Source organism: Suricata suricatta, chromosome 10, assembly GCF_006229205.1.
Source record: "Suricata suricatta isolate VVHF042 chromosome 10, meerkat_22Aug2017_6uvM2_HiC, whole genome shotgun sequence".
NCBI classification, from domain to species: domain Eukaryota; kingdom Metazoa; phylum Chordata; class Mammalia; order Carnivora; family Herpestidae; genus Suricata; species Suricata suricatta.
The window spans coordinates 98306689-98318788 of NC_043709.1; the positions used below are offsets into that span (position 1 = coordinate 98306689).

Here is a 12100-nt window from a genome sequence, read left to right on the forward strand (position 1 = left end):
CCTCAGAGGGTTGTCAGAGTCAAATATCTCCAGGGGTAAAGCTCTGCGAAGGGTACCTGAGGAAGAGGAAGTCCTGTGTAACATTAGCCTTGACTATTCCTAGTGGCCAGAAGAAAGCTCTGGTTTGGGACGTTTTGGTTCTCCTCCTGTGCTTCTGTGCTTCCCTGACTCCTGTGTTGTCTCCTGTCTGCTAGTGCAGGAGATACCATTCTTCACAATGAAGACTAAACGGCATACTTCAGCTTAACACCCTTTTATATGTCGGGTTCCTGGCATTAAAGAACTTGTTTAGCTTTGGGGCATCTTGGGGTTGTAGATTCCATTATCCACAATGGCCCTTTACAGGGCCTTCCATTTCTCAGCTCCTCGCTGGGCACCAAAACCTGGAGGCAGAGATGGCGCTTCTTTCATTCTATGCTTCCAATCTCCCTCCACCACCCACTCCCAAACGTTTTGGGGAGGGAGGCTGCCATTAAGACCGACTCCTTCTTCTGCCTCTTGTAGCCTCTTTCCCCGTCTATCTCTTGTGCGCTATACCCTCACCCCCGCCCCCTGGAGTCTAGGGAAAGGTGGGGACAGCTGGTCGACAGGGCGAGTGAGAGTGAAGGCAGCTGGGCATGGGAACCTCCCACCCGACCCAGGCAGTGCCCGGACCGGGCGGCCAGGCGGGATTGGAAACTAATCAGCCAGACGGTGCACGAGATAATCCGGCTGAACATTCACGCCCGAACCGGGTTAGGAGGCACCTCCCCCGGGTGGAGGAGAGCGGGCGGCTCTCTGCCCCGCTCTCCCCACCGCTTCACGAACCCCAGCGCGGCCTGGGCTAGCCCCTACCTGGGGCGCGCACCTTCCCCACGTGGTGCTCGCGGCGCCTGTGCGCACCGGGCGCAGGCGGGAGCGGTCACTCGAACCCGGGCGGCGCGGAGGACGGCGCAGGGGAGGGGGAGGGCAGGGGGAGGAGCGGGCGGGGGGCGGGCACGTCCGGGCGCCGCTGAGAGCTTTGGAATTAGCCCCGCGGCGGAATAAACCCGTGCCGCCGCCGGCGCTGCCGCGGGCCAGTCCGGGTATCGCGTCTTGTGCTTCCGCACCATGGCCGCCCCCGGGCTGCACGGTGAGTCTCCCCTGGTCCCGGGCGTCCCGGCGAGTGGTAGGAGCGAGAGGGGCTGGGAGTAACGGAGCCGGCCTCCTAGCTCCTTGCCTTGGGATTGGTGACCCCAGGTGAACCTGGAGAGGGTGGTGCTGGAAACTGGTCCCTTTTTTGCCGGGGTGGGGAGCCGAGGGACGCGTGAGCAATTTCCCACACACTTATTATTGCTGTAATATTGGTGCAGCGGCTTTTGGGTGACTGATTACCGATTCCTACCTCTGCGTTTTTGCCTCAACTCATTGTAAGTCCTTGGATGTTTAGTTCAGGTTATGCGGGGCAAGCGAACAGCTGGGGTGTAATTCACCAGCAGTGCTGAGGACAGAGGTTCGAATTCACCCCCAGCGACTTTGACCTCCCTGGAGTGTTGCCAAGGTTTTGGGACGACTTCTCCAACCCTAACCCAAACCTGGGCTCAGGAAGGGCATTTACAGCTCAGGGTGAAGGGAAACGCAGGCACGCCTTAACCGGGGACTTTTCTTAGAGGAAAAGCAGATGGACTTTGCGAGGGGAGAACGTTACTCTGCCGCATCTCCCAAGTTCTCCTGAGCAGACACTTGCATTTGAGCAGGGTCGACCTTGCCCGGAAAGGGATTATGTTGAATGTCTTTCCTCTCATGGTTCTTGAGAGAGGCGTGGAGTGGGGAGGTGCCCACGCTATTGGCATGAACGGTGAACTAAAGTAACTGTAAGGTAGGCATCAGTCCTAGTCCTGAAACCTTGTGAGCAGGTGTGGAGAGATATCTCTGGGAACCATGTGGACCATGGTCCATGACCGAAGGCCCAACTGAGCAAGGTTAGATCTAAGCCGGAAGGCAAGTGGCAAGGGAGGGAGGATCTTAAGACAATGCGGGGGCTCCCCTAGAGGACTGTTGTACTCTCGGTCCCTCTGCTTGCCTGGACTTTGGTCTTATGATCTGACCTCAGAGGCCTAGTGCACCTCGGTGTCTGTCACCCTGTCGTGGCTGCTTGGCATCCAGGGCCCTTTTGCTCTGTGACTTGCCATGCACCTGTCATTTTGGGAGGCAAAGTCCTAACATGGTCCTTTCCAGCAATCTGTAATGCTCTCTGAGGGGCCTGTATGTGGGAACTTGGGTCACTTTGCAGGCTGATTGAAGTGGTTGTGTGAGGGGTAAGGGTGGGTTCCAAACACCAATCTCGGGTTCTGATCTGGTTTCCACCTGTACCTTCTCTGCCATCATCTGTTGTGGGACAGGGCTCCACGACCAGAGTCATAGAGCCTCAAGTGAAGCTTTAATGGAATGAGGACCCGATTTTCTGGAAATCCACCCTTCTGTGGACTCTTTCTGCTGGCTGAGAGAAACTTGTCCCACCCCATTTTTGGTGTTCCTAGAGCACATGGAGAACAGAAATTCGACCATTAGACATGGATCTTGCCTCTGGTTACAAAATGGAATCAGTCTCTACTTGTGATCAGGTGGTTTAGGGAAGGCCTCTTGGTGGAGGGGAGTTTGAACAGAGATTGCATTAAATGAAGGAATAAGACTTGCAGATATCTGGAGAATGATCTTGCAAAGGCATATATAGATGGAAGACCTTGTAGCAGGAGTGTGCTTGAGCTGTCCAAAAAATGTAGGAAAGCCAAGTGCCTGGGGCAGAGAGGTGCAGTGGGAGAGTGGCAAGAGTGAGCCAGATCACGTGGAGGTTTGTAGCTCAGGCCATATGTTCTTGGCTTTCAGAGAAAAGGAAGACCAACATTCATCAAGTACCCACTAATCCAGACCCTGTGCTAGCTAGGTGCTTTGCCTCACAACTTTGTCGTCAGTGTTGAGGAGGAATGGTGTCATTGAAGAGGCTCAGAGAGGTTTAGAAACATGCCTATTGTATTGTGTTAACCACTGAATAATCACAGAAGGATAAAACCGGAATTCAAACTTGTTTTCCCAACACCTCACCTTGTTGCTTTGGTTCTGTTCTTAAGAAGTCATGAGAAGGAAGGATAGATGTGAGAGAGAATGGATGGGAAATGTGAATGGAACTGGGCTTTGAGGGAGACGCGAATTTTGCAAGGCTCTTAGGTAAATGCGGTGGTCATAGTCCAGGCAGGGCTGTGCCTATACACTACCATTGACCTTGAACTATATGGTTTTGAACTGCGTGTGTTCACTTATATGCAGATTTTCTTACAGTACAGTACTGTAAATGTATGTGCTTTTATGATTCAGTAACATTTTCTTTTGTCTAGTTTACTTTGTTGTAAGAATACAGTACATAATACATACACAAAACGTGTTAATTGACTGTTTATGTTATTGGTAAGCATCCAGTGAACAGAAGGCGATTAGTAGTTAAGTTTGGGGGGAGTGCAAAGTTACACTCAGATTTTTGTTGCCCAAAGGGATTGGCACCCCTAACCCTGTGTTGTTCGAGTCAGCAGTATTTCCAATCTGGATTCATCATGGTTAGTTTATTTTGTGGGGCCAAGCCCAGAAAGGCTGGTTGTGATCACCAAACTTGTAAGGAAATGTGCCACTGTGACCTACACTGGGGATGTGTCTTCACCAGCAGAAATTACCTGAGTTCCACATTTAGGGTTTACGGAGACACGGGAAACTGAGCTTCCCCTGGGGGAAGATGTGCTTAGGGTCCTGACAGGCCCTAGCAAACCTGACTCTCTAATTATGCCCCTCTAAGTGCGACTCACATCAGTTCAGAGGGTACCTATCACCTGGACTGTGTGCCAGACACTGTGCTCTGTGTTAGAGTTACAGAGATCAGTAAAGGCACAACACCTGCCTGTCAAGACCTCAGCTTTCTAGATTCTTGGTACCCTGAGATGATCTTGATACTTTCACAGCCTTATCCACTGCTGTTGGTCATGGGAAGGAGGAGGTGGGGGTCAAATGTTGACTTGTTCAGACCGCACCAATGAAGTTGCCTGATTGTACAGTGATTATTTCAAGATGTACTTTCGGTCTTTCCTGGACTCCTCTCGTCCACCCTGCTTCTCCTCCAGAAACTTCAGGGAAATAACTTTTAAGTCTGTCTAGCTGAAAACTTTCCATTGAGGTTAACTTTCACTGATACGGCTAAAGGATTACAACAATTAGCTGGTGTCATTTCCTCCCTCAGTTTAGCAAACACATGTACACTACCCTTTGTCAAGAAAGTATAGGAAGTATAGCTGTCAATTGGCCTGAGTAAAAATTCAACTGAATAAACTCAAAAGTCTAATTTTATTTTAATTAAGTTATTAATTATAGTTTTATTAAATGATACATGAATCCAGCAATATCCCACCAGCAAGTTGAGGGGAGATTGGAGTAATTGTACAAAATGGAAGTGGTTTTTTTTTTTTTTTTTTTAAAGGAGGGTGGGGCAAGAAGTTATTAGCAAATACAAACAGATTTGTTTCAGGCCAGGAAACCATCTTTTTGCTGGGGAGGGAATGACAGTGTTTTTATTATACAGATTACTACCTCCCTAGGGCTGATCAGGCAGTTTCAGACTGACTTTTCAGGGATAGGCTGAAACTGTTAAGGCTTGGTTTGTTGGGTTGTGAGCTCGTGTGTAAGCGTGTGTGTGTGTGTGTGTGTGTGTGTGTGTGTGTGTGTCTGCACCTGTGCAAATGACTCCATTTTGGACCTGTTTCTTTTTTAATACTTTGTATCTTCTGACTTGTTCACTGATAGAGGGATAATTCCAATTTCTTATAGTCTTTGATGTCTGATATTCATGATAAGCTAATTAAACATAGCTTTAAAAAAAGCAATAATGTATCTCCATTGAGAAAAATGTTTACAAATACATAAGAATAAAATTTCCCTGTTTTTAAGTATTTTGGTAATTGTTCTTCACCCAATTCCTTTTTAATCCCGGTTTTATTTTTTGCCTGTATCAAATAACTATTTCTATGTATTATTTATCTTCAAACAGTTTACGAAAGAAGAAAATCCAGATACAGTAAAATGTGAAACAAGGAAAAATGAACAAGTGTGAAATCATGAAGGACTGGGAGCACAGTATTATGCTACAAAACCTAGACTAAGAATAGGTACTATCGTTGAACAAAAACTTATCTGTGAGCTTCCTAACAGGCTGGTCAGAAAACAGTAAGTTATAAGTTACACGGTTTCATTGTCTAACAGCAGGAGGCCAGTTGTAGTTCATCAACACTAAACGTTAAGAAGAATGTCACAGTGATATTCGTGCTATTTATATAAGACATTGCCCAACATAATGAGCTGTAGTTTCATTAATAGATTTTTGGAAAGCGTATTATTTATCACGTGAGCATTTATTGTTTCTGATGTTTTTTAAAGGGATGTTTGTGTTTTATTCTTTTCTGGTCCACTGCACGCTGTTATATATTTAAAAATGCTGTTGGTACACCTTTAGATCACCAGCCACTGGGTTAAACCTCTCATTTGGGAAGTAGTGGCTTATAGCATATAAAAAGCTCCATGGTTCATCGTCCACTGAGACCAGGGGCTGCCAGTCTCTCTCCTTTTTAGCCTGAAGAACCTCCTTTAAGTACATCTTTAAGTGTAGTTCTGCTGGTGACAAATTCTCTCAGCTTGTGGTTTTTTTACATTTTTAAAATGTTTTAATGTTTATTTTTGAGAGAGAGACAGAGACAGAGTGTGAGCGGGATAGGGGCAGAGAGGGAGGCACCAGATCTGAAGCAGGCTCCAGGCTCGGTGCTGTCAGCAAAGAACTTGACGTGGGTGTCAAACTCATGAATCTTGAGATCATGACCTGAGCCAAAGTTGGACGCTTAACCGCTTAACTGCTTAACCAACTGAACCACTCACTCGGGCACTCCACTCAGCTTGTATTTTTATGGAAATCTGTCTATTTCACTCTCCTTTTAGAAGAATACTTTCATTGGATACAGAATAATGGGTTGATAGGTTTTTCCTTTGAGCACTCCAGATGTTCTCTGTGGGTCTCCATGGTTCTGTTGAGAAGTCAACCTTAATCCAGATTTTTACTTTTTTCATATAGAATACCTTTATAATCTGGTAGCTTTTGATATTTTATTTTTATTTTTGATGTCCAGTGGTTTGACTATGATGTCTGCAGATGTGATTTTCTTTGTATTTTTCTTAACTTTGAATTTGTTGATCTTCTTAAATGTGGATGTTACTGTATTCTGTCAACTTTTAGGGATGATTTCGATCACTGTTTCTTCAATTAATTTTATGCTCTATTTTCATTCTCTTCTTTTTCTAGAGCTCTAATCACATGCATGTTAGACTATGTGGCCCCACCAGTTCCAGAGACTTTGTTAAAATTTTTCCAGTCTCATGTCTTCTGTTTTCTAGATCAGATCATTTCTTTTTTATTTTTTATTAAAAAAATTTTTTTAATGTTTTTTATTTATTTTTGAGAGACAGAGAGAGACAGCTGGAGCAGGGGAGGGTCAGAGGGAGAGGGAGATACAGAATCTGAAACAGGCTCCAGGAACTGTGAGATCTGACCTGAGCCAAAGCCGGATGCTTAACCGACTGAGCCACTCAGGCACCCCTAGATCAGATCATTTCTATTGAACCATCCTTAACTTCACTGATCTTTGCTCTGCCTTCTCCAGTTTGCTGTTAAGCTCATCCAATGAAGTTTTTCTTTTTAGTTATTGTAATTTTTAGTTCTAGGAATTCTATTTTTAAAAAAAATTCCAGGCTAGCTTTATTGAGATGCAATAATAAAATCCACCCTTTAAAAATATATAAGTCAGTAGTTTTTATTATATTTACAGAGTTATGCATGCATCACTGCTGTCTAATGTTAGAACATTTTCATCATCTTGGGGTGCCTGGGTGGCTGTCAGTTAAGCGTCCGACTTTGACTCAGGTCATGATCTTGGAGTTTGTGGGTTTGAGCCCCACATCAGGGTCTTTGGTGACAGCTCAGAGCCTGGAGCCTGTTTCAGATTCTGTATCTCCCTCTCTCTCCGCCCCTCCCCCGCTCGTGCTCTGTTTCTGTCTCAAAAAAAAAAAAAAACCATTAACAAAAACAAGGAACACTTCATCATCCTAAAAAGAAACCTCATACTCACTGACAGCCATTCACCTTTCCTCCCTCCATCTCTGGGCAACCACTAACCTAATCTCTGTCTGTATGGATTTCCCTATTCTGGACATTTTATATAAGTGGAATCCTATAATATATAGTGTTTTGTGTCTGGGCTCTTTAACTGAGCATGTTTTCATGTTTTAGCCATATTGTAACATGTATTAATTTTAGTATTAACATGTATTAGTTCTTTTTATTTTTATTTTTTACCAGTTCTTTTTATAGATAAATAATATTCCCTTCTGTGGATATACTACATTTGTTTGTTTATCAGTTGATGGACATTTGGATTTCCACTTTCTGGTTACTATGAATAATGATGCTATGAATGTTCAAGTTCAGGTGTGTGTGTGTGTGTGTGTGTGTGTGTGTGTGTGTGTGTCTAGAGTAGAATGGCTGGTTAGCTTCAGGGATTGCAAGGCTGTTTTCCAAAGTGACTGTACTATTTTACATTCCCACCAGCAATGTCTGAGGGTTCTAATTTCTCCACATCCTCATCAACACTTGTTATTGTCTGTCTTTTTTATCACAGCCATCCCAGTGGTGTAAAGCGGTATGTCATTGTAGTTTTGATTTGCAGTTCTTTCATGACTAATGATACTGAACATCTTTTCATGTGCTGTTGAATATTTCTTGCATATTTTCTTGGAGAAATGTCTATTCATGCCTTTTGCTCATTTTCAAATTAGGTTGCCTTTTATTTGTTGAGTTGTGAAAGCTCTTTATATATTTTGAATAGAAGTCCCTATTCTGATATATTAGAATTATTTCCTCCCAATTCTCTAGGTTGTATATTTACTTTATTAATGGTGTCTTTTGAAACATTTTTAATTTTGATGGAAGCCAGTTTGTTTATTTTTCTTTGCTTGTGCTTTTTGGTATTACAATAGCTAAGAAACCATTGCTTAACCGAAGGTAATAAAGATTAGTCTGTATTATCACCCAGTTGTTTTATAGTTTTAGTTATTACATTTAGCTCTACAATCCATTTTTGAAAATGTTAATTTTTTATGTATTGTGTGAGGAAAGGATCCAACTTCCTTCTTCTGCGTGTGGACATCCAGTTGTCCCAGTACCATTTCCCCATTTCTTTCCCCATTTCTTTGTACTTTTGTTGAAATTCAAGATTTCATTTCTGGAGTCTCAATTCTTTTTTTTTAATTAAAAAAATGTCTATTCATTTTTGAGAGAGATACAGAGAGGGAGAGAGAGAGAGAGGGAGACAGAGGGAGAGGGAGAGTGAGTGCAAGCAGGGGAGGGGCAGAGAGGGAGATGCAGAAACCAAAGCAGGCTCTAGGCTCTGAGCTGTCAGCACAGAACCTGACATGGGGCTCGAACTCGCAGACTGCATGATCATGATCTGCGCTGAAGTTGGAGGCTTAACTGACTGAACCACCCAGGTGCTCCTGGAATCCCAAACCTAATGACTGATCTATGTTTTTTGTCTGTATGCCAGTACCACAGTAATTTTGTAATAGGTTTTGAAATCTGGAAGTATGAAACTATTACATTTGTTTTTGTTTATTTGTATTTTCTATTTCTTTGCACTTTTGAAGTTTCCATATCTTCCACTTAGTAGGATTCTACTTATCTCTACTTATTAGAACATATTTATGTTTCCTACTTTTAAAGGTTTGTCTTTGGAGGGCTCCTGGCTGGCTTAGTTGGAGGAGCAAGCGACTCTTGATCTCTACGTTGTGCATCTGGCTGTCTTGAGAACAGGTGTGTGTATGTGTGTGTTTCATTTGTTTATTTTTGGCGATCAAGTCCTGTTTATTTTAAAAGCATAAACAGTGGAACTAGGTAGGAGTAAGGAGACAAAACACCAGTCCCCTTGACTGGCCAGATCCAGCACAGGCCCTGCCTGTGTGTGTGACCCTGAAGCCTTGACCAGCCTTTTCCTGTGAGGACAACACAGGTGCCATCTTCCATGAAGTTGGGGAAAGAGTAAAAGTGAAAAAGTTCAGAGGGCTGAGATCAGTTTTTATTGTTTGTGTCTTTCATGGGTCATTTATTCCTGTTTCTTTGCATGTCTAGTAAGTTTTGATTGTAAAATGGGCATCGTAAGTGTTACAACATTATCTCAGGAGGGTTAAAAAATTATAAAAAGTTTTCTAGCAGGCAGTTTACTTACTGGCTGATTCCTTTGAGCTTATTTAGGTTTGATTTTCTGCTTTGTTGGGGTATGTTTGTGTAAAATGCCGGGTATTTCCCAAGATTCTCTAACTCGCTAAGACTCAACCTCTCAAGTCGGCCTTCCTTGTTGATTTGCTCAGAGCTTGGCCTTAGAAGTTTTTAGGGATAGTCTACTGCAGACATTTTTCTAGTGTGTAGTTCTTACTCCTAAAATGGGTCCTGTGTCTCAGCTGATGTCTGGAGCGCTAGGACAGGTTGACGAAGTCTTGCCACTCTGGCTAGGCTGGAACTCCAACCTGTCCTGGTACTGTTTGACCTCCAGCATCTTGTTCTAATCTCAGTGTTGTGGCAGTCTATTTCTGGTCAGCCTCACACATCTCACCCTTATGCATGTGGAGTCTTTCCTTTGCACAGATTCCTCCTCTCCTGTGCTCTGCCCCATTATTTCCAGCCATTTTAGCTACTCCAAACCTTGACCTCTGCCTCCTCAGTTCAGTGGAATTTTGCTTCACTTGGATTCCTGCTCCCTGTACCACATGTCATTATGGGGCTGTGTTTGTGACTTTCTCTTCTCAGGGATTCCACTTCTGTGTTGATGGTTTCTCAGTACCTGAGGATGGTTGGCTTATGTATTTTATCCTGTTATATGGGTGTTTATAGAAGAGTGTCCACCCCAGTACCAGTTATCTTATGGGTACTGAAAATACGTTTTTGTCAGCAGGCTTTTAGTCAAAAAGTATTTTGTCAACAAACGGTTTCAGATGTGGGTCATGGGCAAGGGCCAGAAATGTCAGGACTCTCTAATATTAATTCAGAAGTGATCCTCATGATTTAGAAAAGGGTGAAATTGTTGTGTTTATTTAATTAGAATGAGAAGCTGAGATCTCAGCCTTAATTTTTGTCTTCAGGGATCATTGGACCGGGGGGGGGGGTACCCTGTGGGCAAGGCCACAACTTTTCTTTAAAATCACCTTTTTTACTGCTCAACAGTGCTTGAACTCAACATAACCAAAGCTCTGGAATTCTATAGCACAAAGCTTAGAGGAGATTATTTTGGCCAGAACTCTTTCTGCTCATCTTTTCAGCATTTCAGTGTTTTAATCTACTCTTTCATTGAGCACCTACTATGTGGCAGACTGCACCGGGATGATATCTAGTCCCTAACTTTGAGTATCTCCTCCCACACCATGATTTGTAGAAATCGTGAGGGGTCTGTTAAATCTGTCAGGTTGGGAGAAGTTTGGGGAGAGTCTTTTGAGCAGGGCTCTGATGGTGGGTGTTTGACTCAGATGGTGTCTCAGGGGGCTAACTGCTGCACTTGTAAGTGGAGGTCTTTATTATTACCTCGTTCCTAGTGAAGGGTGCTACACTAGCAAGGGTCATGCTCAGCTAGCGTTCTAGCGAATAGGCCAAAAAATAAACGAGAAGTAAAACACTATAGTTCACTTCTTGCAAAAGTAATAGTCCAGGTGGGTAAATAAGTTACTGGGGTGGCTTTTGTCCATATAACTTTTCAGGAATCCTGAATGATGGAGGCTTAGCCAGTTTCAACTATGACTTCTAGGGTGATCCTAAGGGTTGCTTTGCCATTTATCTGAAAGGGGAGAAGAGCCCAGAGGGGTGTGCGGGAGCGTGTGCAGAAGGTTTCTATGGGCCAGGTCTGGGGGTAGCACACATCACTCTGCTTACTTCCTCTGGCTGGAATTCAGTCTCGTAGATACATCTCATAGCCTGCCGTAGCAAGGAAGGCTAGAAAAATACAATCTAGCTCTAGGTCCAGAAAGAAGAGGAGAGCATAGATTTTTGGTAAACAACTTGTGGTCTCTATTTTAGGGACTTATCAAAAGTGATAATTTGGAGGTGGTACGGTCACACTTCTTTTCCTGTATTGAAGTTATATAGACTTACACATTTCCATCTCCAGGTAAGGCTCTGAGGTCTTCCAAGTTTCAGCATCCAGGGAAGGAGTGAGGTGGTAAATGCTTATTAAATGGTTTTTGAATGAAGGAATGAATTTTTAAATTTATTTTTAATCTGTCTGATGCCAGAGTTCCCAGATGATGATGATGATGATGATGTTGATAATTACGGAGATGAGAACTATTGTTTACGGAGCATCTGCTCTGTGCTAGGGTTTGCAAGTGTGATCTCATTATTTTTCTAAAACATTTATTGTATTTAATTTAATTTAATCATGACAGGTGTACTCATTAATCCCCATCCCCTATTACCCCCACCATCCCGCCCACCTCTCATCTGGTAGTCATCAGTTTGTTCCTTATGTCTGTTTCTTGGTTTGATTCTCTGCTTTTCCTTTGCTCATTTGTTTTACTTCTAGAGTTTTGAAATATGCTTAAAATGGGCAGTTCGTGTATGCTTCTGTTTCTCCTTCTCCAGAACCACTCCTCCTGGTTTTGTCCTTTGGAATGTGGTGATCATAACCTCACTGATAGTCAAATGAGGACACATCTGGTTTTAAGGAAGGGCGGTTTGTCTTTGGCTAGGTCACCACAGCCGCTTAGTAGAGGTGGAGTCAGAGACGTTAAGGAATGTGTCTCTCAAGCTCTTCCCCCGCTGGTTAGGATGCGATCCCCAGTCCTTTTAAAGGTCTGGCCTGGCAATTATGGGAGTCCCTCGGGGTGTTCAGGTGTGTTCATGAGCAATTCTTCAAGTTTCTACTTGGTGTTAACCATCTTAGTTGATGGTTGATGTTGAGCTCCCTCTTCCCAAGCTGCGGGAAGGCACTTGTCCTGGCTCACAATTATGTGCCAGTCCTCATGTTTG

At 43.7% G+C, this 12100-nt stretch overlaps 1 protein-coding gene across 1 annotated transcript in view; it reads left to right on the forward strand.

Annotated features, from left to right (window-relative positions):
• The first annotated feature begins 1089 nt into the window (after nucleotides 1-1089).
• Nucleotides 1090-12100, forward strand: part of ANO2 (anoctamin 2) — a 326751-nt gene continuing 315740 nt past the window's right edge. The window contains exon 1 of the mRNA XM_029955559.1: nucleotides 1090-1111. Coding sequence (XP_029811419.1) covers nucleotides 1090-1111 — 22 coding nt within the window. The remainder of the gene's footprint in view (nucleotides 1112-12100) is intronic.